This window comes from Drosophila albomicans, chromosome 2R, assembly GCF_009650485.2.
Source record: "Drosophila albomicans strain 15112-1751.03 chromosome 2R, ASM965048v2, whole genome shotgun sequence".
Classification (NCBI taxonomy): domain Eukaryota; kingdom Metazoa; phylum Arthropoda; class Insecta; order Diptera; family Drosophilidae; genus Drosophila; species Drosophila albomicans.
Genome location: NC_047631.2, coordinates 3,006,526 through 3,034,509, shown reverse-complemented (window position 1 = coordinate 3,034,509; position 27,984 = coordinate 3,006,526). Strand labels below are relative to the sequence as shown.

General features: G+C 33.9%; 1 protein-coding gene across 27 annotated transcripts; it reads right to left on the bottom strand.

Annotated features, from left to right (window-relative positions):
- Window positions 1-21: 21 nt before the first annotated feature.
- On the bottom strand, window positions 22-25,977 carry LOC117573343 (casein kinase I). 27 transcript variants are annotated; one of them, XM_052007459.1, is made up of 14 exons: window positions 25,851-25,977; window positions 24,105-24,478; window positions 16,222-16,424; window positions 14,005-14,115; window positions 13,047-13,213; window positions 10,163-10,277; window positions 9,817-10,085; window positions 9,583-9,753; window positions 8,886-8,963; window positions 8,389-8,469; window positions 8,026-8,088; window positions 7,089-7,187; window positions 4,768-4,874; window positions 22-4,620 (listed from the first exon to the last, which is right to left on the bottom strand). In XM_052007459.1, exons 3-14 carry the CDS (start codon window positions 16,331-16,333, stop codon window positions 4,551-4,553), a joined length of 1,443 nt encoding a protein of 480 aa, XP_051863419.1. In that variant the 5' UTR covers window positions 16,334-16,424; window positions 24,105-24,478; window positions 25,851-25,977; the 3' UTR covers window positions 22-4,550. The 27 variants fall into 27 exon arrangements, with proteins under 27 accessions (XP_051863419.1, XP_051863414.1, XP_051863412.1 ...); XM_052007454.1 differs by lacking the exons at window positions 24,105-24,478; window positions 25,851-25,977 and having other exon boundaries at window positions 22-4,602; XM_052007452.1 differs by lacking the exons at window positions 13,047-13,213; window positions 24,105-24,478; window positions 25,851-25,977 and adding an exon at window positions 11,310-11,461.
- Window positions 25,978-27,984: the final 2,007 nt, after the last annotated feature.

The following is a 27,984-nucleotide window of genomic DNA, read 5'->3' as shown; positions in this document are numbered from 1 at the left end:
AGCAAAAACGGGATTCGACACCTTTTATTTTCAAGTTTTTACATTTACTTAATACTTTGTATTCTTTCTTTGTTTTGCGCTGCACAAGTCTTAAATGCTCGAAGTGATCGCACAGACTGATTGGCGTTGGCTGAAATCAAGTCTGTTTGGTGCTCTTAACGCTTTTGCCATTGCTGTCGCTGCCGCTGTCTCTGCTGCTGCGGCTGTTTGCGCAGCGACTTTTGCTTTTGCCTTTGACGCTTTTTCGCTGGTGCTGTTGGAAGTTAGTTTTGAGTCTATCATGCAGTTATTTCATTTGCTCTGTCAGCTCGACCCGCCTGAAACATTCACGATCTTACTCTCCCGACGAAGCCACTCGGCAGCGCCGTCGTCTTCGTCGTCGTTGTTGTTGCTATTGTCGTCGGCAACACGTCAGTACGTGAGTAGCAAATTAAGTTAAACACATGCAGCATAAACTCTCTTCTTGCTCACCATTTGCCTCTCTTCAACTCTATACTCGAACGTTCACCTGTAGACTAGCAAACACTATTTCTTGTCTTATGCCAAGCATAAGGTGCCTCGCACACTCACGGCCATTAGAATTAACATCAGCTCGGCAAATCTTCGTTTACAACCCTTCACTTTTCGAATCACTTGAGTTAGCATCACACGACCAGAGAGCGCGAGAGAGTAATTGAGACTGAGGCATCTGACCTTAAGATTGCATAGGTTAGGATCAACTGTTTTATTATTTATTAGCGACAGCGCCAAGCCAGTTAATATTGTTTTTTTCTAGTCAAGGCAAAAGCTTTTTTATACATACTTCGAAAAAAGCTCGAGGTTTTTGTCCCAGCTAACCTTAATTATTTGAATTTGACTACAATCACTAACCTAAGTTAGTGCAACCATCAATTAGCCTTTGTATACCCGCTACCCATAGGGTAGAAGGGTATTATAACTTTGGGCCTAAGGCATATTTATGTAACGGGCAATGGCCGAGAGGATATGGCTATGTCCATCTATCTGTCTATTGAAGTATGAAACACTGGATCTCGGAGACTATAAGAGATAGACTCATAATTTTTTCCGCGGCTCTTGCCATTTTTGCACACAGTTCAAATTTGTTTTAACTAACTAACTAAAGTCTAATTGATTCCTAGAGATTTGCTAGCTACCAAGCGAAAAATAAGTATATACGAGTAGAGGAAAATAAGGAAATTTTGCCTTCCGTTGACAAGTGGACGATTCTAACTTTGCGCCTACAGGAAATGTATGTAAAAGGCAGAAGAATAAAACAACGACCCCATCGTTAAGTGTATATATTCTTAATCAGCGGCAACAGCCGATATAGTTGCTTCAGTTAACATTTTCCACTTAAGGGTTATTTTTGAATGGAACACTATATTCATATACCAAATACAGCACTCGGTTTAATTAATTCGGTATACTTTTTAGGAATTTGCTTTTATTGAAAATGTCTAGAGGTGATCATAAAGTCATCTCCTCTGTAGTTTTTTACTTTTAATACCTAAGTTAGTTTCGCTTTCCTAATTCTATTTTGGAAAACAAGTAAAAATATAGGTCTTTGATTCATTACGAGATTTGCATTCTTGATTGATTTCAACAAAAATTAAATTGATAAACCCGCAATTACATTACATTACATTAGTAGAATCAGATCATAAAATATACGATTATATCCGTGATTAAATTGAGTAATGCTGAAAATTTAAGGAAAAATTATATGAGTATGTTGAAGCAAACACATGCACACAAATTTGTAGATAATTTTCTTTTATTTTATTTTACTTTTTAGCTGTTTTTTTTTTTCTTTTCTCTGTATGTTTTCGGGGTTTTCTTTCATTTGCTTAATTTGTTATGTTCTGTTACTTATAATTAATAATAAATCATTTTATACAATATTTATCTTTTACATACTTGTTTCCAGTTATCAACTAAAATGATGCTTGACCATTTCAACTGTAAATGACTTAAATATTTTTGCTTTGTTTTTGTCGCTCGCGTATGCAATAAATTTAAATGTTAAATATGTTTAAAACTGCTTGCCAGAGTTAACATTGTTAACTGCTTTTCCTGCAATTAGCGAAAGGCTATGCGTGCACTGCTTTCGAAACGATTTTACGTTCCACTCGCTCTCGCTCCTTCTATCCGTTCTATCAAATACATCAGTATGTTTTGTATGTCAAGTTCTGTTCTGAATGCCTTTTAATTTTGATCAATTTCCATAATGCGTGCGCGTATTTATTTCATTTTTTACTTTCTTTTCATTTTATGGATTTGTTTTTTCATCTTTTTCAAGTTTATTTTTGTTTGTTTTTTCTTTTGTTTATCAACATTAAAGTACATTATATTTGTATGTATGTATAATCTGTTATACTTGACTGTTTATAGAAATATCGGTTTCTTATTATTGATGTATAGCATAATATTCTTTGTGAAATTTTTGATTTCATATATAATACAAATGGTTTTCATTTAACTATACAAGAAATTTGGTAAATTTCATATGCAATTTTTATTTTGTATTATCATATGTATCATGTAATGCTCGAAATTTGATTTTAGTTTCCCATAATTGAAGAAAATCGCAAAAACACTTTTAAGGTTAAGTTTCGTTTCATTTTCTTTGTGTTGTAAAGCTAACACAATTTTCGTCTATCATTACATCAATATTTCATACTATTTGTTATTCTTGTTAATCCTTGTAGTATGTATATTTTAATAAGTATAAAAAATTTGTTTAAAATATGTATATAATTTTCTGTTATTTTTACGCTTTCTTTTTATGGGAAGGGAAACAAATTCATTCAAATGCGTTGAAAAAAGATTTTAATTTCTCATTATTATTTTGTTGTATTATTAGAGATTGTGTGGAAATTGATGTTTAAATGTATTATGGGTTCGGGAGGCGCAGCTGTACGCAGCTTTCAGTGTGGTATGTAAGTTTAGTATCACGTAATATCAAAATAAATAGCTCAGTACTTTGTTTTTCATATTTCTTTTTATTACTTCCTCCATGCATCAATAACTAGAAAGTTCATGATATTATTTAGTTACTTTTGTTTACTTTTGATTAGCTATTGCTATTGGGAAATACAGTGCCCCTATAAGGAGGACTAATCTTGTTCTTTTTTTTTTTGGTTTTTTTTTTCTTTTTGTTAAGGCTGCTTGTGAAGGGATTTCCAGCTGAAGTTTATGTAATTTTTTTGTTACTAAATTTCATAAATGTATTTTGTAAATAAAATTGACCTAAAAACACACTAATCAAATAAATGCACAAATCTTGTACAAAAAGAATTCAACTATTAATTGCATTTAATGTTCATTCATTTAGTTATAAAAAATTATATACAATAAAGTGTACATATGTATTTCATTGATATACATACAATAAACACGCATACATCGTTCAGCAGCCTGTATCGAGACAAAATTGATTGCTTTTAGCACTTTTCTATTTTGGGTTCCCTATATATGAGGGACTATGCAGAGAACATCGTTAAAAAGAAAAGACTGCCAAGCAATGTATGGATGTCATGTAAAAAGTGCATCCAAAAGCAAAGCTAAACAAAAGCTAACTACGCGAAAAGAAAAGGAAACTTGAAGAGAGCGAATGAGTGTAAAGGGTGCGAATGGATTTACCGACTGGACGAAAACACAAGCAAACAAGTATGTGTAAACGTACGTGTGTATGCATTCTCATTAGTTTTATGTGTGTTCAATAGTTGATCGAATGATGTGAATATTTTGTTGTTATACGCGTATAATAATGTACAATTTGTTGTTTGTCTATAAATATTAATACATGTAATGCATTGTAGTTTTCATTGAATGACGCTGCACTAGTATTTAAATTAGTTTATATCGGTATATATGTATGTATGTATATATCTAAATATGTTTTAAGTGGTTTTCTCTGCTTTGTGTCAGTGCCTGCCTGTGGGTGGGTGTGGGTGTGTCTATGTGTTTGTCAAACAGTTTTGAATTCTCATCGATTAGAGCAAATGGATATTTATCAAACTTTAAGCACAACACTGAGCTACCTGGCTCCTGATTGAATTATGAAAATATTATGACAGTTTTTTATTATCCTCCAATAATTGTGTATGTATAGTATTTGCATTTTGTTTGTTTCTCTTTTTTTTATTAATAATATAATTAATAATTATAATAATTTATATAATTAACATAAACGCAAAATTGGTAAATAATAAAAAATAATAATAAAATTATGTTTTTTTGTTGCAATTTTTTTTTACTTTTTTTCTTTTTTTGTTTTGACGGTGTTTAATGTTTAGTTTTTTGTATTTGTTTTTGCTTTCTATTTTCTGTATTTATATAAATTACAACGGAAGTGTCGGTGTATTTGTAGTTGGTGTTGGCGTCAACATTGACGCGGATGGAGGATAACGCAACGTATGCTGCGACGTTGCTTGTTGTATGTAATCCTGACTTGGATTATTCAATACGCTATCCCGTGAGTTTGAATGTGAAGTGGCGCGCAGCAATGTAACTGCCTCGCGTTCTGGACTACATTGTACACCGTCTAGTCATTTTTGGCGCGTTGATTTCTTCTTCTTTCGTTTAAAGAAACAACAACATCTGGAATATAAGGAACCACTAGAAACAGTTACAAGAGAGAACCAAAAAAGAGAGATGTGCATTAAAACGACAAAGCAAAAACACCAAATCGACTGATTGATCATTAATCAATTGATCGATATCTCGATCGATCAATCGAGCGATAATCATTTGCAATTCACATACTTTGTTTCATCGACAAGCTCTACTTCAGGCTGCTGTGTGATGGGTGTGTTCGAGTGTCCGGCCGTGGGATCGTCCGCATTCAGTTCGCCATTTGTCGAACTCACAACCTGTAACAGCATGAAAAGCAAGAATTGCGAAAAATCGATTTGCATTAGATTCGGCTTAAAACCACGCTTACACTAAACATAGAGTTATACATATTATTAGCATTCTTATTGAGTATATATCGTGATTATATCTTTTGGACGTATTACACACCTCATTTATAACATGTTACATGTTTTTCACAGCGCTAGTCAAAAATCGAAACAATTTTATGCCAGAAAAAAGTTACAAAATTTCCCATCTTAACTTCGATGAGTATTTGCTACTGATGTGCGCTTCTATTGAGTGCTAATTGTGTCTCACACTACGCGTGAACTAATTTGGAAACTTTCAGATGTTCAATTCTTGCATTTGATGATCTTCAACATGCTTGCAAACGAGCCTAATATATGAACTCAAAAGTATCTTGTAAACACCATTTTAAACCCCGATCATTTACAATATATTTTTAGTCTTTAAGTTATTTATTATAGTGATTGGTGGGTGTTGCATTTTAAAATTGTTTATATATGTATTTCATTTATCTATTTTTTATGTATAACATATCTACAGCATCAAGCATGGGAGCATGGGTCCTTTTATTGTTGTTTCTTGTACTGTATTTTGAAAACGAAATTTTGTATTTGCTAAAATAATTGTAATAAATATTCTAGTCTATATTAAAAAAACACCCTATTAATACAGAGATTGCCTTACTAAATTCAGCTCGTTTGCAGAAGCAGTTCATAATGATGGATAATTGTGATTTAGACAGAAAATTGCACACAACAACACCCACATGAAGGACGTACACATACAATCAATCACACCTTGAATACGTATCAATAAACTGACTGACAAGACAGGCCACACGAAGTTTATAAAATACCTCGCAGTTTTGTTGATTCTACACATGTATGTAAATAAAATCTTATAGCATATTGTGTTGGATAGACAATTGAATTGGTCATTGTGATGTAGTAGGGTAGAAGAAATAGTAGATATAGAAAGTAAAGTGGGGTGTTGGCTTGGCATGAGTTATTTCCTAGTTTCATCTTCGCAGTCGCTTGCCTCATAAGCATCAAAAGGGGCTATCATCGTCCGAGCTTGAATCTTCGGGCAATCTCTGTAATAAGTTTGTCTTCACAATGACTGTCTCTGAATAATTATGGACATGACATGAATTGGAATTGCAATTGGTGGATATATGAAGAAAAGTGTCATCAAAAAATAAAGGAGCCCGTTTACATGGATATCATGATTTTCCAAATATTGCCGAATTATCGCTAATCATGCTTAATCGAGTACTTCTAAATTTATAGTGAGTGTGTGTGTGTGTGTGTGTGTGTGTGTGTGTGTGTGTGTGTGTGTTGTGGGTATATAGATAAATATGTGGGTTTAGGGACATGCATATAGATCGGTGTTGATTAACGCCATGCAGTGCAGATTTTTGCATCTTTCTCTATATTGACTTAATGTCAATCGCATGCATCTGTTGTTTACTTTTCAATATTATTTTTCTTTGTTATTAATGCTAAATGGAAATAAAATCCAAGCTATGCACAATACATTTTATAATCGGAACAGAAGTTTTAAAAAAGAATGTCCGAGAAAAAAGAACTAGTGGGAACGGAGCAACGAGAGAACAAACAAACCGAACGATAGTACACTTGGGATATATATTGAATTCAGTACCTTGTTGAGCTAATGTAGAGTAAATCAAGTGAAAACATTAGAATTGAAAAGGCCAAAAATATAACAGTCTGCGAGTAATTCAATGAATAGATATTTCTTGTTGTAATTATCATTATCACAATGTTTAGTATGTTTATCAATAGCCTAAGGAGAAAAATATGTGTGTATATCTCAATATCTGTATATATGAATGTGTATGTAGTAAGGACAGACTTAATAAATTTGAAAATAATGTCAGGCAGGTCACAAATGCACACAATAGATTAGAAAGAGAACACTTAATCTTAATGCTATAACACTAAATGTTAATGCTGTATTTGTAAGTTCAACCGAATTTCGAAACCGAACATTATTGTTTTATATGATAGATGCTTGTATCCTTAAATTTATTTACAGAAAACTGAACAGAAAACAGAAAACGAAAAATGCTTAACAATTGTGTGGATCAAATTCCTAATTTATTTCCAAAGAATTGTATATTATTTTTGTTTTGGTTTGCTGCCATGCTTTAGCTTTGGCTTCGTCTTTGACTCTGAACTTACCTGCACTGAACCATGCCGATCGGCGGGTGTCAGATTGCCAAGGGTCGCACCCGGCTTGGGCACGTCCGGCCACGCAGCAACACCTCCTTTGGCATTTGTCTGTAGGTGGGTCGGTGATCGGTTCAGATCGGATCGGATCGGATCGAATCGGTTCGTTTTGTAACGTTTCATTTCGGATCGGATTGGGTTTAAATCAAGCAATCAATGCGTAAATTTGTCAATTATTAATTTGTGAATTTATCGGTTTGTTTATTGTTAATAGACTAGATTCTAAAGATTGTAGCTAACAACAAAAGGGTAACAAATGTGCGATCGATAAAACTGAAGATAATACAGCAATATAACCAAGGATTAACACTTAAAGCCAAAATCGAAGAGGAACGTTTTCAATGATTTCATATTTTTGTGTGCGTATGTGTGGAAGTGAGTATGTGTGTCTTTTATTCAGCAGCATAAACTAATTATTTATAGTCTAGTTGCTATAACCGTTCACCAGAATTTCTAATCCCGAAAAAGCAGCAAATGTTAGTTCCTTCTTTTTCAAATTAAAAAATAATAATAATTTGACTAAAAATAAATTGCACACTACTATTTATTAAAAACCTTAAATAGGCCCATTCTTAGCGTATTATATATATTATTTCGGGAAATTTAAAGTTCACAAGTCTCATTACATAATTTCTAGCGGAAGTTATAAATGAAAAAAAGAGCAATAAAAGTTATTAGCGACTCATTAGCAACTATCATACAGACACAAATCCATAATCATTAATTGATAATTTATTTCCTTCTAGCTCACTGAAATGACAAACTCTAATACAATTTCTTAATTAAATTTTAGCACTGAATTTTTGTAATAGGAGCTCGCATAATACAGCATATCTCTCAATATTAACAAACTGGCATAAGCATGGATGGCAACTCAATAATTTCTAACCTGAAGTATTATATATTCTTCATTTTCATTATCAACATCATCAAAATCAAAATACGAGACGTCCTAGAGGAAATTACGTTCGAAATTTCATAACAGATTTAAAAATAAACACAGTAATTATAGTTGTTGAAAGATTAAAAAGATTGAAAATAAATTCTTATAGATGACAACCAAAAAAAAAAGTTATACGTATATTTCAATGTCAATAGAATTTTAAAGCTTAGTAAACACACAAAAAGGAAACTGTTGGCCTTATAACCAGAATATGAAACTAAATTATGTTTCGTTTAAAAACAAACCATAGAAAAAGTAATAATACAAATATTTCGTATTTGTTGTCAGTGAAAGGTTACAATACTTTACCTTAGCCGTTACATTATGACGATCTTTATTTGGTGAAATGATGACTTCATGGCCAGTTTGGAGAGATCCGACGGGCGTGGACTGTGAGCGTGGTTGGTGGTATTTCAATGATAGATAGATATGGATGCAGTCGATTGTTTTTTATACATTATTTTTTTTAAATTTGTATTTAATGCACAGTAGTAGATACACATATACACGCATAAACACATGAAACGGTATTTTTGATAGATTTGTTTAATTGGATATTTACGTAACGCATTGTTGTAGACGGGAAATTTCAAAGAGAGAAAGAGAGAGAAAATAGTGCTGTTAGAATGGATTCGATTACAGTTAGTTTGTTGGGCCTTATTGCTAGTGCTTAAGACCTATTATTATGTGCTTAAGAACTATTATGGAGCTTACGACAAGCATTTACCAACACTGAACAAGCAAACTATCGGTACTTTCAGCAGAATACGATCACACCGTGTTGTGTAGTAGATAGAATATGATACCTTATCAGATTTATTCTTTGCCAAATATGAAGGTGCCGCATTCTTAAGAACCTTCATTTGATCCAGATGGTCCTTGGTCTTAGACACATATACGATTACAACAAATACACAAAAGTAAACCATCTTAATCTGACTTATAAGCAAAACTTGCAATCGAACAATTAAAATAACAATATGTAGTTTTTTATAGTTTCATATTTCTTTTTTTTCGTTTTTTTTCAGGGGAAAAGTGTTGTTTTTTGTGCTTTTTTGAGGAGTCTCCCTTTAATTTAATTTGACAATTGGCGCTTTTTAAAAATATATGCATGAACGGAAAATAGCATCGCATTGCAACAAGTATGGGAACTGCAATGAATACTCTGAGGCCAATCATCATTATCTGCGGTATGGCTATTAAATGGGCATCTGTGGCTTGCATGCTTCCATTATAATCGATAACATTTTCATTCTGAATTTCTTGAACATGCTTGTACCCATTGTGAAAATTTTCAGAGTTATATGATGAGGTAAATTATTTAAATGTTAGCTTTGAGGAAATACTTGACTTAAGTTTCCTAAAAATTAAAAATGAATTTCAAATACGGAACGAATAATGTTAAGAATGTGAATTTCCTCCATTTGTTATTTTAGAGTTAGATGTCAGAGTGAATGTGTAATATGAAAAACTGAATGTATTGATTTGAAAATTGTCACATACCATTGTCTTCCCTGTCCAGTCGAATTCGCCCTCGTCGGTGTATCCCTTACGCTCGAATAAGTCTTGAAACAGTCTTCGCAGAAAATCATAGTCGGGAGTTTCGAAAAAATCTAACCGCCGCACATAACGCAAATATGTCGCAAACTCTTCGGGATGGCCGTCACAAAGCACCTGCAACATTAAAAGCATAAATCAATAATAAATGCTAAATAAGCTAATTCTGGTGTGGCTGACCTCAATAGGCGTTGCCCGTTTAGTATCACCGATTTTTTGATATCTCTCTTTGAGTGTATCAGCCTTAAGGCCTTGCCACGGCAGTGAACCTCTTAAGAAGTACATAAACATATGTCCCAAGGCTTCCAGATCGTCACGCCTTGACTGCTCGCGTCCCATATGTGTATTGATTGACATATAGCGAGCAGTACCGGTCAGGGATTTATGCTCTCGATATGGTATATGCCTATTTGTATCTAAATCAATGTATTCTTTGGCCAAACCGAAATCTGAAATAAGTAAATAGAATTAGAAAAAATCTTATTTAAACACACATAACCCATTATATGCAAATTTAATGACTTACCAATAATGTGTATAATTTTTTCACGTTTTGTCGATGTTCTGCCAATGAGAAAGTTCTCTGGTTTCACATCCCTATATATTAAGTGCCGACTATGAACATATTCGATCCGGTGGAGCTGGGATGTGTATTAGAAGTTAAAAAAATTAAGGCAACAAGATTTTCGATTAGATTTCATCATTTTGGAACATATGTACATATGCGAGCACACACTCCAAAAAAAGTCTACCAAAGAACAGAAAAATGTAATGAAATTTCAATGATTTGGGTACGTATCGTTGCTCTTTAACAGACTTTAGAAATGTGCTAATACATTGTATTTATTTATTTTATATAAATTAAATTTTTGATAGTGTCTCAACTAGCTTAAGGAGTGATTGTCGTTGTTGTTGATATGATGGCAACGATTGTTGTCTTCTTAAATTGATTTGATTGATAAATGCAAACTAAAATCACTTTCATGTCAACTACTTAAAATGTACATGCACTTTTATTACTATTGTATGACTACAATTATTATTAACGATTTATACAATGAACGTTGTCTGCTGATACAAAAATAAATTAAAATAAAAAATATATGTATTAAATTACCAGTGAAAAAGCGGAAATAAAAAATGTGTGCCGTAAGAACTCTTACTAAATAATACATTAAAATCGTAAAAATAAGAAAACCTTAACCAGATATTACAAAGAAAAATTAAAAAATATCATAAAATTATTGAATTAATAAACTTAGCAACATACTCATAGTTGTTGTTTTTGTTGTTAGTTAGCCAATTTATAACAAATAATAATACCTCAAAAGGATTTTATTAACTAAATAAGTCCACCCAAAAAAACCTTACTCAACTCACACTCACACTATAACACCAAACTCACAATCATTCCGACAAAAAAAAAAGTATTGAGAGCGGGAAGAATGTGTGATAAATTGCGATGAGTGGGCCAGTGTTGGTTAAACGCTTTAACTGCAACCAGTGTTGTGTGTGTGTGTGAGCAAAATGTGAAATGCACTGAGAGAAATGCGCGTGCTCGAATAATAAAAACGATTTAATTTCTAATTGTAGTTGCATTTGTTTGTTTTAAATTCATGTTGTTTGCTGTTGTTGTTGTTGTTGTTGTTATTGTGGTTTTTGGTTGTACTTACTAATTGTATAGCTATCAGTAGTACGCTCTTCAAAGTGAAACGTCTGCCGCAAATATCGAACAAATCTTCAAGTGATGGACCAAGCAATTCCATAACAAGAGCATTGTACTTGCCGCATGGGCCGAAGTAATATACTTCTGGTACACCCTCTGCTACAGACCAACAAATTGCGGAAAATTGTAAAACATATGCATTTCATTCAATAAAAATCAAGCATTTAAATTGTATTTGTGGTTTCAGTTTTAATTTCGGTTTTTAGAGATGAGCAGCGCACAAAAGTAACGTGGATACGATGTTTTTATTTCGTATGTTATTGTTGTTGTTTTATGCAAAGAACGAGAGATGTACGGAAAGATAAGAAAGAGAAGAGAAGAGTGAGGTAAAAGAGACAAGAACATTTTAGATATTATTTTGTATTATTGCAGCTTACAATTTTTTGTATTTATTTATTTATTTTTTTTTTTGTTTCTTGTAAAGAGATTTTGGGAATACAGCAGGATGGAGACGAAGAAAAAAAAAGCGAACGGTTGATAGTGATATTATATGACTCTTTTTGGTTAGTTATAGCGCGTCTTACGTATATTACCACCTTTTTGTCAATACTTTGCGAAACTGGGCTAAAAACAACAAGAACAACAAAAATAGAGATTCTCGAAGCATATAACGAGGAAGCAAATATAAGTATGGCAACTCTGCCATCTTGCCTAACATTAATACGAGTATAAAAGCCTGCAGTTTATTGCAACTTTAATTAGAACTACACATATGTCGCAGTAGAAGTGGTAAATATACATACATATAGAACACTTAGGGCTAATTCTAGTTCGCTTCAATTGCACTTACTATAGACAAATATTATTAAACTTATGTGTTTTGATTTGTGTTTGTAACAGTTATGTGTTGGCCCTAGTTATGTGAGATCCCAGTGTTGTTGCAGTGAATAACCACTTTAGGAAAACATCTTCTTGGAGCTGTGTTAGTTGATTAAAATAAGTAGAATCGTATAGCACATACAAAAAGTAATTCATTAATAAAATGAAGAGAACAAGGAGGAACAAATTATAACTTATGCAACTAACAAGAAACTGTGTTTAAAATCTATTGCATCTTTTTCTTCGATTACGAATAGAAAAATAAAAATTTGCCTTTTATTTATGTACATAAGGAGTCTTGGTAAGTAGATTTGTTTGCCTATTTACGATGCTTAGTAACATGCTTTTAAAGTATTTGATTTTGTGGTTAAATTACAATTTGAATTTCAATGTTTGGTTGAAATGAGCTACGACCCAAGAAACAAAAAAAAGACCAAGATCTTAATATTTTTAACTACGATAAAGGAATATATAAATGTTAAGAGTATATTTAATTTGGTTCGGAAATTTTCTTCCACTACATAAGTAAAAGTATTGGCACTAACGTTCATTGTGTGTTGTGTACAAATCTAAGGGTTGAGTGATATTTTTGTATTAATATTATTTAAAAACGATATTTGCTTGTTAACTTGAAAGTCTTAGCCGTTGAGACACTTTGCTTCAAAATGTAATTTACAATCGAAATAATAAAGTGTAAAGCTGTTTAAGCGAACTGCGTCACGAACTCACATGCATTCGTTGGGGGAAAAACTCATATAAACTGTTATACCCAGAGTGAAGCGGTGAAAAATCGCGTCATGGGAAGTCCGTGACAATTCGCTCAAACAATAACGAAAATTTATGGCCGTTTTGCATATAAACTTACAAGTTGTTTTGCTATCATCAATACAGTCTTAAGTGAAAATTTACGGGAGCAAATATTGAAGAGATCTTCTAATGATAATCCCAATAACTCTAACACCATGGCATTGTAACGCCCACCGCAAGTGCCCAGGTGATAAATGCGTGGTATGCCTTCTGGGGCGTTATCGGCTGTGGGGAGCGCCATCGGTTTCGGTTTCGGATTGATTGGATTTTATTTTGTATTTTTACAGGATATGTGTCATGCCATCATATTGTATATGTAATGTAATTATTCAGTTGATTGGTGGATTTGGTTGATGGTTGATCGCACGGTGATAATTTGATTCGGGGGGTTTCAGTATCAGTTTCGGTATCATTTTTGAGTTCACATCGGATGGAGGTTTTCATGGTTCAATGAAGGAACACGGCATACATAAATATATATTTATGTATACATATATATATATATATGATGTATGCGAATGTTTCATATAAGAACAACGAAAAATAGAAGAGGCGTAAGTATAATGTAAGATTTTAAACTGGGTTGGGAAATCAGCATATAGTAAGTTGGTGGATATAACATCAGAACAATATGTGACAAAAATATTTCATGTATTATCTTAAATAATTTTGATTTCTTTTTTTTCCATTTATATGCATTAATTTTTTTGTATATTTTTTTAAATTTCAAATCACGCACCGACCTCCAAAATATGCTTGAGAAAATCTATTCATGTCTTCTTATGTGTAATCTGAGTACACTCATGATACGAAGTATTATCATAAAGTTGAATTTACGAAGGTGGTAACGGTGCAAAACAAAGTTATATTGGAGTTGTTGGTTAGTAATTTGTTAATTTGTCGACGATCGGGCATAATATATATATTGAACATATATATATTATATTATATTCTTTGTTATTGATATTAGTGAATAAGTCAAATTGTAATTTTATTATAGAAACATTTCAACATACCATGTGATCCTAATAGCTTATAAAACCTATACTCTAAGTGTAGTTGAGGAGCCTTTGACTTCATAGGCTCCATTTTTATTGCTACATGTTCATTGTTGTAAAGATTTTTGCCTGCAAAAGAAAAGAAAATTCAACCGTAATTAAAACATTTGTTAATAACATATTCATATAAAAGAGCAACCCAGCCCATGCCTAAGCTTAGAGACTGACACAAATATACAACAAATTAATATCATGCTATCGGTATAAACTGGAACAACCCAGAACTAATCAACTAACCAATCAACATGCAGATTACCTTTCCTACCTTGAATACCTTCTGCGCCACGCCCACCAACATGAGCGCCTCCAAAGCAACACATACGACGACCTGACCGTTAAGAAAATAACATTTAAAATTTGCGTCCATGATGATTACACATACTTTTATACATATGACCGTTCATCATATAGTTAGATCAATTTTACGATTATCTGACATATTTCATACACACCGACAAACTGATCAATCCGTACTAAATGATTTGTATTTCCAGTTCTAATTAGTTTGACAATGTTTGGGAATCAAATTTGTTTAGCACTTGTCAAAGGCGTGAAGCTATGTCGCGAATAGCAAAGAGCTGATCGCCTATCTGCTTATTGGCTTGAATTAGAACCTTGTTGTTGATGTTCTACTTTCATATTCATACTCATATAAATTGTCATACTTAATCGTATCGGAAAATGCGCATGACTTTGATACCTACAAGGCAATCTTGTCTGTGACACAGAGCCACGCCTTTACTTTTAGATAGTTGTTAAATTTCCCTTAAAAACTCTCCATATATTTCAAAAATCTCACTTGCTCGACGCCATTAAAAAAAAACAGAATATTTTCAAATTCGGCTGACATTTTTTGTACTCTATGGTATATTTTGAAATTACTACTTAAATTTAACTATTACAGACATACTTATTAAGCCTCGGTTGCAGTGAATTCTAATTAAATGAGTAAACCCGTTTTTAAAACTACATGAAGATCAGTGTTTATGGGTTTTTAATTAAGGTAAACTGCCTTCCGGTCAAATGTTTTGACGACGCACCATTGAAGTACATACATATGTATATATGCAGGTGCTATTTAAATAAAATTTTTTGTTCACGCAATTGATATATTCATGAACAAAATTAATTGTGTGGTTTGAAGACAACAAGTTTAATGACTCATAAGAATAACAGAAGCAATATACACCACATTATTGTTTTTTTTTTTTTTTGCTCATGATTGATTGAGATATCAACCAGAACAGAAGATATGCCCAATACTTATATGGAGGAGTGGGACATCAATTAATTATGATTCACAGGGTTTCCGCAATGTCTGAGCAGTACTGCATTTGCTTTTATTTATTTATTTTTTGAGCTACCTGTTGCATATAGCAGGCAGCACAACAACACAAACGCAACAACAGCTTCAGCAGTTGCACAAAAGTGGCAATCCCAACAATCGAGACGAAGCACCGCAAAAAAAAAAGAAATTTTTTATAAAAGCGCATTTAGCAAACAAAGCAAATATGCCAACGACAGAGACTATGGCGGTTGAGGCGACAACAAACCAGATGGCAGAATGGAATGGCATTTTATTTACTATAGCGAAAAAGTTCTTGCTGTTGCTGCTGTCTTTTTTGTTTTGTTGGGGGCTATGAAAAGTAATGCACTTGCAAAGGATGTAACAAAAATGGGTACCAAAAAAATTCTTAGTGCCAACGTCACATCACATGCCAAAAAAGATGGGGGACGAGAGAAAGCGAAAATGAGAGGGAGAGAGAGAGAAAGGAAGAGAGAGAGAGAGCAATGTTAGTCGAACAGGAATCACTCAAGTCAGAAGACCTTACAAACACGAAATTTATTTTGGCGGTCTAGTTCACTGATAAATCAGCATTTAAAAAGATCGTTTCATTGACATAATGATCGAATACAATACACATAAAAAAGTTCTTCGACGGAAAGCAATTAGACGGGTGTATTCGTTTTTAGAACTACAATTTTATAGGGAAACACTACGAAAATTAACGGAGTACTAATCGTATATCCAAGCTAAAAAAAACTAACTGAGGATTAATAACTTATTTTGCAACAAATTATTCTTGAATTTTATCTGAAGTTTACTTTTAATTTATTTCCTTAATACTCCTGCTTAAAATGTTTATTATAAAAATAAAATGTTAACTAACTTACCTAAACGTAACTCGCCAAAGTTACCACAGCCAATTTTTTTGCCAACACGAAAATTTGGTCCGACCATAAGGACACCGGTTGTGGTGCTTACAGATTGGCGGGTGGAGTACATGTTATTGCTTGTGCTTTTCCCACCAACGATGGTATTATTAGCCACATTACCAGCGGATGGACCGGCAGTTGTTGTCTGTGGGCCACCGCCACTGTAAATAAAAATAAATATATATTGATTAGTACATTTCAAATTTTGAAAATTTTTATATACATATAATTAAGAAGAAAGGTAATTGCGAGTAAGATACTGAAACAACTTTAAGTAGGTCTTCAATTTCTCGATCAACTTGGGCGCCATTAAAAAAAAAAATGATCAAAAACTGATCAAAAAAAAAGGTAAACGAATAAACAAACAACAGCAAATTGTTCGAAAATTTTATGAGAAACTTAAAAAAAAAATGAGAAACCCTTTAATTCCGTGTTTCAGAAAATTATCTTTTTTAGATAGTAATTTATTGTTTTTCTTGTGTTTTATTTGTAAATACATACTCTTTCTTTTTCAGTTTACGATACATTAGATTTTAGAAGATTATAAAATCAAAGCCACTATTTTTTTTGTGAAATCTAATTCAAAACACTCTAGTAAATCTAAAACCGAATATAAATGTGTATAGTATATTATAGTATATGCAACTGCATATTAAAAAATTCATTTGTTGAAAAACATTAACACCAATTTAAAATAATAGGCAAAGAAATCGGTTTTGAGTGTTTTGAGGTTGTATCATAAAATCGGAACTAATTCAATTAAATTTTTTTGGCCAGGTGGGCTTCTTTTTTGAAATGGTCTTAAGCTTAGGTATTCAATGTTGTTCGTACTTGTACGCTTCTTAACTATGTACATATTGAACCCACAATATATTAAATGAACCTAACCAACAGCAATGTTTCAACAGCAAAAACTCGGGTTTTCCATATTCTTGAGAAATTTGAAAATATTGGACACAATTTTTCTAAATATTTATTCAGTTGCGCGACGATGTTATCGAGGTGAAATCTAATTGAAGCTCACCAAAAAATAATAATGAAAGTGCATACAAAGCTAAGTAAATGACATTACGGATTTTGATAAATTTAAAATATACCATAGAGAACAGAATATACCAGATTGTAAACCAAAGCAATTAAGACCCGATAGCAACAGTTTTTTGTCATATAAAATGGTTTCTTAAAATAACTTCTATCATTTTTATCAAATCTCATATAAAATTATAATTAAGATTGTGTGTACCAAAAGCTCAAGTTGCAAAATTACATTTGTTATCCGATTTTTCGATTTGCTTGGACAGATAACGTCCGTTACTACTTTAATCCGATGTTACTGGAATAACTTGTAACTAAAAACGATAGCTGTTGGAATACCCTTATTCAACTAATAAAAATCATTTAATATAAAATAAATTTGATTGTTGGGCACGTTGGTCACACTGATGTGCTCGCAAAAATCTCAGAAGACATGTGGTGTCTAAATACTAAAAATTCGATAGCTTTCTCTCTTATCTATGATCGAAGGACAGATAAATATATGGAAATAATTTTATCGCATGAACAAGTACCGAAGATCAATAATATATAGATCTTATAGGGTCCCAACTGACTTGCAATGCGACAGACGATTATTTTTTATTGTTTATAAAATAGTCAGAACAATGGCACACAACTTAGTCAATGACTGGAGTTGTCTTTTGATCAGCTCCGATTTTGACTGTGTGGCTCACCCAGGCGTAACAATACCTGATGCAACTGATGTTTATGACTGACTCATTCTCACAAGAGAGAAATTATGCTCTTAGAAAAACAAGTATATTCGATTAAGACAAAAGACTTTACGTAGTTGTCACCAGTCAAAGTTTGTAATTGTTTTTCGGCAAGGGTGTGGCAAGAAAAATCTTTTTTTGCAGATCTGGTTCAATGCCATGTCAATCATTCAAATTATTGCAATCGTTTTACCTTACCTTAACCCCGCTTTGACTACAAAACGATCAAAAATTCAATACGCTTGAGTGGTCTCATCTTAAGTATTCTGCATTAAGAGGCTTAACCTTGAATATCGTACTACCCTGACCTTTCTTCAAGGTAGTGCTACCATTTATGAGCTAGGACTCTGTATAATGAAATATTCTTTTGGAGACTGGGCACATTATTAATTATAAGCTGAGCAACTACAGCAAAACGGACGATGAGATGTTATGCCATTATTACACACAAGTTGATATCTCGACAAAGAAATAAAAACATGCACAAGTTTTAATTTCTAGTCAGTTAATTTCTAGTTCTAGTAATTTCAGGTCTGGCTAGTTTAAGATTAAAACTACTTTATTTAATTTTGGTACCAACATGTAGCGGGTATGAAAATGTCATACATCCCGATCGACAGAGCAAACACTGAATTTTTAATAACATACGATGAAAATGAAAATGAATAATTTTTTACCGTATGACAAGTGATGGTTATTTTAAAATATCTAGAATATAACATATTTTTGAAAAACCAACATGTCTAAGAAATTATGAAGCTAATCAAGACTAAAAATACTTATTTAAAAAAACATGTTTTTAACCTTCTTTCGTGTTGAATATGTGTTTCATAATTTTTGATGGCTTGGTCTTGCTACTTTTAAAATTTAATCGAATCGGAAATATAAAAGTTATGCACAAAAATATAAAATTACTTTATAGAAACAAGAAAGCTACATCTTGAGTTTGAAAACATGTCAATCGAAAAAGGAAAATCGTAAAACAAGAAATTTATGTTGAAAATTCGCCGAAGCCAGATTTCGATCTTTTATTTTCATTTTAAAATTGAAAAACTAATTTACCTAACATATGGAGTTGTTGAGTTATTTCAGTATGTTGAGATACGTCAAATTATTGCATGGCTATCGTTTTGCAAACAAAAAAACTATAAATAATAAGCATAAAAAAAATTAAAAAGGGTTGGATGATCATGCCATAGTTATACAGATGAAACACAATTTTTTGTGTATCCCTTGATATTGTTTTGAGATTTTGACATAACGGTTAAATTTTTATATTTTGTTGAGAATACCAATAAATTATATTGTTTTTCAATATATTAACATTAGTCGTATGTAGATGGATAATACACGAGTGGATAATGCACGAGTTCTCACTCAGAAATACAAACACGCACACACACAGTCGGTCGTCAGCTGGTAATAATAAACCCCAACAGCAACAGAATCAAGAGAAGATGTGATGTGAGAGAGAAACACGACTAAAGACTCAATGAAGAAACTAGTTCTTTCTTCCCCTTGTTTCTCAGTTGTCGTTGCTTTAGCTGTTGTGGTACTCGGTTAGCTGCCAGTTTTTATAGCGGAATATCCTGCGGCAAAAACTGGTTCAATAAGTTACATACATCGATCGTCTCGACTACTTTCAGTAGAGCTTAAGTTGGTGATATTCAGTTTCTTTTGAGTATTTCACTTTACTTCTTATTACTTCTTATTTTGTTTTATCTCGCACTTGACAAACGAGTTTTACTCGCTCTCTCTCCCTCTCTACCTCACATCTTTTCTGCCACCTCCACCCCCTCATTTATTTGCCACCACACGTTTTTAAATTGTTGTATTGTTATTTTTATGAATTGAATACTAAACCCCAAGAATTAAGATTCGATTAAATTTCAGTTCAGGTAACAACAACTGAAGTAAGCATACTTTACTCCTGCTGCCTGGTTCTTACAACCTCTACAATAGGCAAAAAATATCGGGACAGTGACTACAACATCAAATACTTCTTTAAATTAGTTTCATTGCAATCCGCATGTGACAAAAAACATTTTAATTTTCGAAATATGCCAAAATGCCTTGTTATACCCGCTACCCATAGGGTAGACGGTATTATAACTTTGTACCGGCAGGAAATGTACATATGTAACAGGCAGAAGGAGGCATCTGCGACCCTCCAAAGTATATATATTCTCGATCAGCGTCAGCAGCCAAGACGATCTAGACATGTCCGCTATTTTGCTTATATTCAAAATGGGTAGCGGGTATCTCACAGTCGAGCGTACTCGACTGTAGCTTTCTTACTTGTTTGTATCTCTATTTAAAAGGCATACAGTTTTTATGGATTCTAGAAAAATTGGTTGTGGGAGTTATTTAAGAAATAATTTCAGTGAGTTTCTTTGGTTTATCTGGTATATTTTTTATGGTATATTTTGAATGCAATAAAAGTATTTGAATAAACAAAACAAAAAAACCTTGAATAATTTTTTTTTTTGTATTTTGGTATATTTTTATAAATAATACCACACTGTTTTGCTTTTATTGAAAATGGGTAGCAGGGTATTTCACGGTCGAGCACCCTTGCATGTAGCTATCTCATTTACAACATTATCCTAAAATTCGGAAAATACAATCGTTCTTTTTAGAACTTTAACTTTTAGTTTTTGTTACCTTGAACTCTTTAGTTCATGTCAATAGTTGCCCTAACTATTTATCGAATACAATGCTTTATGAACTTTATTGAAAATAATTTACTATTCATTAACTCATTTTTCGATAGACACAAAGACCTTTTTTACAACATTTATTCTGCACACAAAATGCGTTGGCAAAATAAACAAAAACATATTTTAACTCGTAACAAGTAAGAAAGCTACAGTCGAGTGTGCTCGACTGTGAGATACCCGCTACCCATTTTTAATAAAAGCAAAATATTGCGGTATCATTTTCAAAATATACCGAAAATACTAAAAAAAAAATATATATACCAAATGGTATGTTTGGTATATCAATATAGTACGCCATTTAAAATATACCATAGGCGGCACAATGTGTCAGATTGTCGGCCAAAGCAACTCAGACCCCTAGTAAGTAGGCGTTTTTGCTCATAGAAAAGTATTTCTTTAATAACTTCCACAATTTTTATCTGATCGCAAGCAAATTTTCAGGAATCATAACTACTACTATAGTAATTATTGTATTTACCAAAATTCTCTAGCTTCAAAATCACGCTTGTTATTCGATTTTTTTTGATTTGCGGGGGCGGAAGCTCAAAAACTTTAAATCTGATCTGCGTGCAAACATAACAAATGCTGTCGAAAAAAAAATTATAGCTCTATCTCTTATAGCCTCTGAGATCCAGTGTTTCATACGGACGGACGGACAGGCGGGCATGGCTATATCGTCTCGGCTGTTGACGCTGATCAAGAATATATATACTTTATAGGGTCGGAGATGCCTCCTTCTACCTGTTACATATATTTCCTGTCGGCACAAAGTTATAATACCCTTCTACCCTATGGGTAGCGGGTATAAAAAGTAGAAAAAAATGAGAAATACATGTAACATGAAGATGTTGCATAGGACAGGTATACATAAAAAATCAATAAACAAAAATAACCCATTGACTAAAAATAAAAATAAAACCTTGTCATACAAAATGAAATGGTGGTTTGGTTTTGCCTACACATCCAATCCAGCTCACACTCTCGCACATCAACCCACTAATTCATCTAAGACTAAGTCAAGCGAATATTTAAAAACATTTCAACTATTAAACAATGTTAAATAATTTGTCTAGTGTTATCATTATATTATATTATATCCCAAATTATTGATCAGATCATAAAATTCAGAGGCTTATCATGATATTAACTATACTGAAGACACCTGTATTTGACACATTCAGTCACATTGTGACTAATTTTTCAATTTAATTAAGCACTGAAATAAAAACAACAATAACATCAGTCTTAACAGCACAGCTTAAGAAGCCCTAAAAATATTTTGTGGGTAATTATATAAGAGGCGACTGAAAAGAATGAGGACAACAACCCCAAAAACAAAAAGCATTGAAAATTAAGAAATACAAAAAATTAATTCTTGTTGCAGAAACGTACACTACCACATAAAATCATACTGTAGAAACTCTTGATAAAATAAACAAACCGATAAGCTGTTTGCGAAGCGTTGTCGTTATCAACACAGACCTAAGCTGAGCTAAGACCTCCCGTCAATTCCCTACAACTAATTTCTAAGACTCTCTAGTGACGACTTGCTTACTTACTGTCTTTTATAGTAGCTTTTTCGCGCAATTTAATGTTTAAAATGTATTTTTACTGGTATACCCAACATACATAACAAAATCTATCAAAAGCATTCACTCGATAGATTATTTTTAGAACCATTTCTCTCTTATAATTTTGTCATTTTGTTATACTTTATTATTTCTACTATAATTAATTTATTCAAACCATAACTTAGTTTAAATTTCTTCCTGGTAATGTATTTTTAGTATATTTTATACCCACATTTATTTTTAGTATCTTAAAAGTATTCCTAACTTTAATCTAGACAATCCATTTATTTGTTGTTTTAAATAAAATATTTGCAGTAATGTGACAAAAATGAATTCCAATTTGATGCTGCCATTATTTATTATTTTTATTATTATTGTAATTGCGGAATTGCGGAACATATTGGCATGAGCCGCAATTTCAATCGCATTCGACGTTTACATTTGAAACTTACAACAGAGAGAAGCAAAATAAAAAAGAAAAATCAAAAGCGCATCAAAATGACAACAATGTGTTTAAACATAACGCAAATGAACAGTCGTTTACCTCCCAATCTCCTTTATATACAATCAGCAAAATGATAAGCATACAAACAAATCCACAGATACGAATACAAATACAAATACATATGCGGTAAGAGACACTTGAACGAACGCATACATACTAAACTAGCTGGCTGGATGGTTGGCTGGCTAGATAAGGGCGCGATGATTAGGGACAGCGATTTTGCTAGCTGACAGACAATAGCGAGTCTCGACAAAACGAACGAGAGCGCGTTGTCGTGACGTTCGAGAGAATGCCGGCAAAATGAACGAGTGTCAATAGCACCAACAGCCGCCCGCCTGCTGCATAATATTGCGACTGTGGCTGCAGTTGGGGGGAGGCTTTTCAAGTTGGGCAAATGAACGTGACTGCGCCTCTGCTGGCTAGGTGATGCATGTGTGGATGTTTGTTATTGTAGGTTTGTGTGTTTCTATGGTTTGTACTATGTGTGTGAACAGTGCCTCACTGGCCAATTGACCTTTGCAAGCTAGATTAACAGCAAATATGTATGTCTGTCTATGATTCTATTTACCTAAATGCATGTATATACACATACTTGTGATGTATTGTGGGAGGCAGGTGGATTAATTAGTTTGGCCTCCATGTTACACACTTGCATGGGCTAAAATCTATGCAATGAGTTTTAGAGGTCAAATTTTATCTACAAAATGGAGCACGACGCCCAGTCAATTATACATGTAACTATATATGTACATCCATGTGTATGTTTATAGATATACATAGCACAAATGCATCTATAAATTGTTTGTAATTTTCATTCGAGTGTCTTCTTCCTGCATAGACAACATTTTCGCTCGTTAGCAATGCTTCTCTGTCGTCTCTCCTTCCCCTTTGCCAATCACTTGTACTCTACTTCTTCCTTCCGCTTGACGGTGGACGTTTTCTTCAGTTTTTACTTTGCTTCTCATCACGCTGCCCAACATACGAACTGCACTGTAACGAAAAGCCTCACGTGCATTGACAGTTACACTACTTGCTCTAGTACCCCATGCACGTGTGTTTCAAAGCATGTCTCATCTTTTTGCGTGGAGGTCAAAGTCGCGTACTGGTGTACTGCATTTTAGTGCTTTCTATTATCGAAGGCTAGAAAATCGAGAAACTGGTCACACTTCGAGAACGATTCACACAGCTTTGTATGCGGGCTCTGCTCAACACATGTTTACCATGCCATATACACACACTCACACATAATACACGAAAATGTGAAACTCGAACTAACCCGGCAAACTCCGACAATTGGTTTTTTTTGTTTCTGCTTTGCTCTCGCTCTCTCGCGCGCTCTCAATATGCCTCTGAGGTCTCATACATTGACGTTGTTGGCGTTGCGGGGGAGCCCTGAGGAGGGTCAGCACAGTATTTGCTTGCAAACCCGGAGCACAGCTGTTTTCTTAGGCTGCTACAGATGCTGCTGCGGCCATTAACTCTGCAGCTACGGCGATATTGTAGCTTTTTGTTGTGAATGTTAATTTAAACTTGTTTTGATAACTGCATTAATGTTATTGTAACTTTTCCAATGGGTTTTTAACACAGGCACTACTAAGGATCACTTGATTAATTGGCATAACTTTTGCGGTTTGTGTTTGCTTTAAAAAACTATATTAATAAAATTATTTACAACAATTATTATTTTTTTATAATATTAATTTTTTCACATTTCACTTTAGCACAAAATTTTTCTCGCGACGGTTTCTTTTTTAAACACCAATGTGCTTTTTTTACACATTACACACATCAACAACAATAATATCAATAGTCTCTCATTTACTCCACTGAATTGTGTAGCATTCGTTTTAGCTTTTGTTTTTAGTGTTTGCTTTTGTTTTTTGTGTTACTTGCGCGGCCTGTCTACAATTAAAGATCAACTACAATGCTCAGTTAAGTTGTTGAGTGCTTGGAGTTGGAGTGAAGCATGTAAATATTTTTTAATTTGTCATATCCGTTGCTCTTTGGCTTTGTCTGTGTCTGCATGTGTGTGAGTGTGTGTCGATATAAGAGAGAAAGGCAACGAAACTTGTGGCCCTGGTTTTAAGCATAACTCGTACTCCGATTATGATTATGCTGCAATTCGAGACACAACTTTCGCCACATTATGAAATTTAAGATGTAGCGCCCCCACTTTTTGCAGGTCAAGTCTGAAGGCACACAGATACACACTCAGGTATTTAAGCACAAAGAGAGATACAGACACCGCAAAGCAGGCATATAGAAGACAGGCAGGCAGGCAAAAAATATATTGTAGAAAAAAGTCATAAATAACTCGAAAAACCAGTTTAGTGCTGCCGGTGTACAAACCAGGCGGAGGCAACAAAACAGCAACATCAGTGGTAGCAACAGAAACAGTAACAACAACAATAAACAAATGCAAGAAGTTTCTGTGTTGCTTATGCTGCTGATCGGCAATGCTGAAGATGTCAGCGTGAGCGAGATTGTACATTAAGAATAACACTTAAATAAGTTAAAGTTGTGCCGAAGTAACAAGAAGATAGGAGAATTAGGCAGACAGAATAAAAAAAATGGACTGTGGATGTGTGTGTGTCACAATGTGTGAGAGATAACGTTATATTGATAGAAGAGAGTAAAGACAAAAATATACGAATATAATTTAATGATAGAAACTGAGGTGCATAGGATTTAGAATAATCGAAGCTATGCGAGTGTAGCAAATGTACATTTATTTCAGTGGCAGATCTGGCTGGAGCAAACACACATATGAAGAAAACAAACGAAAATGTCACCACACTGACAAGCGTGATTAACAGTCCACACACACACACACACACACACACAAACACACATCCACGCATTTTGGAGTGTGCGTACCCACAAATACACTCACTTAGCCACGCATGCAACAGCATACAGAATATCCTCCATGCATGTGACTCGTTGTGTATGTGAGTGTATGTTAGTTGTTGCTATTTTATATTATTGCTGTATTTAAGTACATATGTATGTATGCACACACCCGCAGCGCTCCGCGCGACCGAGCGTTGCAAAACCAACTTTGTTTATTTCTTTCTGCTTTTTATTTTTATTTGTTAAGCCAACGGCAACGAGATAACGGCCGCAAGAAAACGACAACTACTTCGGCGCACGATCGAAAACCAACTGAGCACGAGCGAGCGCCAATCTGAGTCAACGACAACCACGCCGACTCCGACGACGAACGAGTAACCCTTGCGAGAGACGAAAAGAAAGAGAGAGAGGGAGAGAGTAAACGAAACCGGAGAGGCGGCTCTCCTTCTCTCTTATTCATTCTTGTTCTTACAATGTTTTGCTGTCGCTGCCGATACAGATACAAAACACTTGTGATTGTGAGCGTGTGAAAATTAAAATGCGGCAAAATGAGCATTTCGTATTAGTATGTAATTATTGATGTTGCTGTGGCTGTAGCTGTTGCCGTTGCACTCGACAGAAGCAGACTGACAAGGAAGGCATCAACACTTCTGGGCAGCAGTCGCCGTTAATGTGCGAGAGAAAGAGCGAGCGACATGGTAATGATAAATAGTTGTCAGTGTGTGTAGCTTACTATCTCTGACCGTGTGTTCATGTGAGTGCTTATATGTGAGTGAGGAGCGCGATCAGCTCATGCGTCATAGTAAAAACTACAAACTCGTTACCCAAACAAAGAGCACCTGTCAAATACACACACACATGTACATCCAAACATACACTACGTACACATACATGACAGCAGTAAAGCCGGCGGCAACAATGATCTGTGCAGCTATTGAATGTGACCAGAGTGTTTAAGGCGTTCAACTGAAGTTGAGTGAGTCATGCGCAGGTGCTTCAACTTCTTACGATACGAGAGCTGCTGGTTGCTGTTAACTTCAACAGCGATACCAATAACAGACGACAAACTTATGTTAAATGATATGCATTAAAAATTGTGCTTATTTATAAACACATTGCGCATTGACCTCATCGATAACATGCAACGAGCAGAAGTTTGTTTTTGTAACCCGTTGCAAGCATCTGTTTTATTGCTGACAATCATTTTTATACCCGCTACCCATAGGGTAGAAGGGTATTATAACTATGTGACAGGCAACCCAATAAGATGTATGTATATGTACATACAAGTATATTATTTATAGTGAGGTCCGTCTATCTGACTGTATGAAACACTGGATCTCAAAGACTGTAAGAGTTAGAGCTATACTTTTCGGTAGCACTTGTAATTAGTGCACACAGATCAAGATTGTTTCAGATTTTTGCCAAGACCTCTTCCGCCCTCGCAAATCAAAAACATCGAACAGCAACCGTAACTTTGAAGCTCGAGTCGCGATTTTTGGTACATATGTACAAACATAACATTATTTCTGAAAATTTTGTTGCAAACAGGTACAAATTGTATATTTATTTATTGTATTTAAGAAATAATTTTATATAGCAATCAACGGCTGCTACAGTCGGGTCTTAGTTGCTTTATAGTATATCGATATACCAAATAAGTTATAGCATTCATAATATTAATTTTGTATATTTTAAAAATGATACCGCATTGTTTTGCTTATGTTGAAAGTGAGGGTAGAGGGTATCTCGTAGTCGAGAATACTCGACTATGGATTATTCGAAAAATTACTTCTCGAGAAACTCACCATTTGACAATAGATTGATAAAATTTGTTCAAACTCTAGATTTTGCATTATAATACTATATATTAGCAGCTATGCATGCATATATTCGTCGTCCTTCAAGGATTTCGCAGAATTCAATTTCAATAAAAGCGTTAACTTGTATATAAGATAAACTACATGTAGCCAAAGTTGTCATTGCTTGTTGTATGCATTAAAACATCGCATTGTTGCCAACGAATGAACAATAACCTCATAGGCATAATGTTTATTGTTATTTAATGGTGTTAGGGGGTGAGAATGGTATAACCTAAATTTTGTATCCAACTAGGTATAGGACAGAATTGCCACCTGCTCGGTCTCCTCTCATAAACCATGGCAAGAAGCAAAAATGGCGTGTGACGGCAGGAAAGTGGCTACAATAATCATACTCGAACGGTGATGAAAACTTGACGCGCATCAGGGCAGGGGAAAAGTCTAGGCCAATAACAAACACAATCAGTAGCTGCGGTACAGAAA

Coding starts and splice junctions, on each gene's coding strand:
- LOC117573343 (XM_052007459.1), bottom strand. CDS start 16,333: ATGTACTCCACCCGCCAATCTGTAAGCACCACAACCGGTGTCCTTATG. Junction 8,470..8,885: donor CAAAGAATAAATCTGATAAG/GTATCATATTCT, acceptor CCACGCTCACAG/TCCACGCCCGTCGGATCTCT. Junction 8,089..8,388: donor GTCATAATGTAACGGCTAAG/GTAAAGTATTGT, acceptor AATTTCCTCTAG/GACGTCTCGTATTTTGATTT.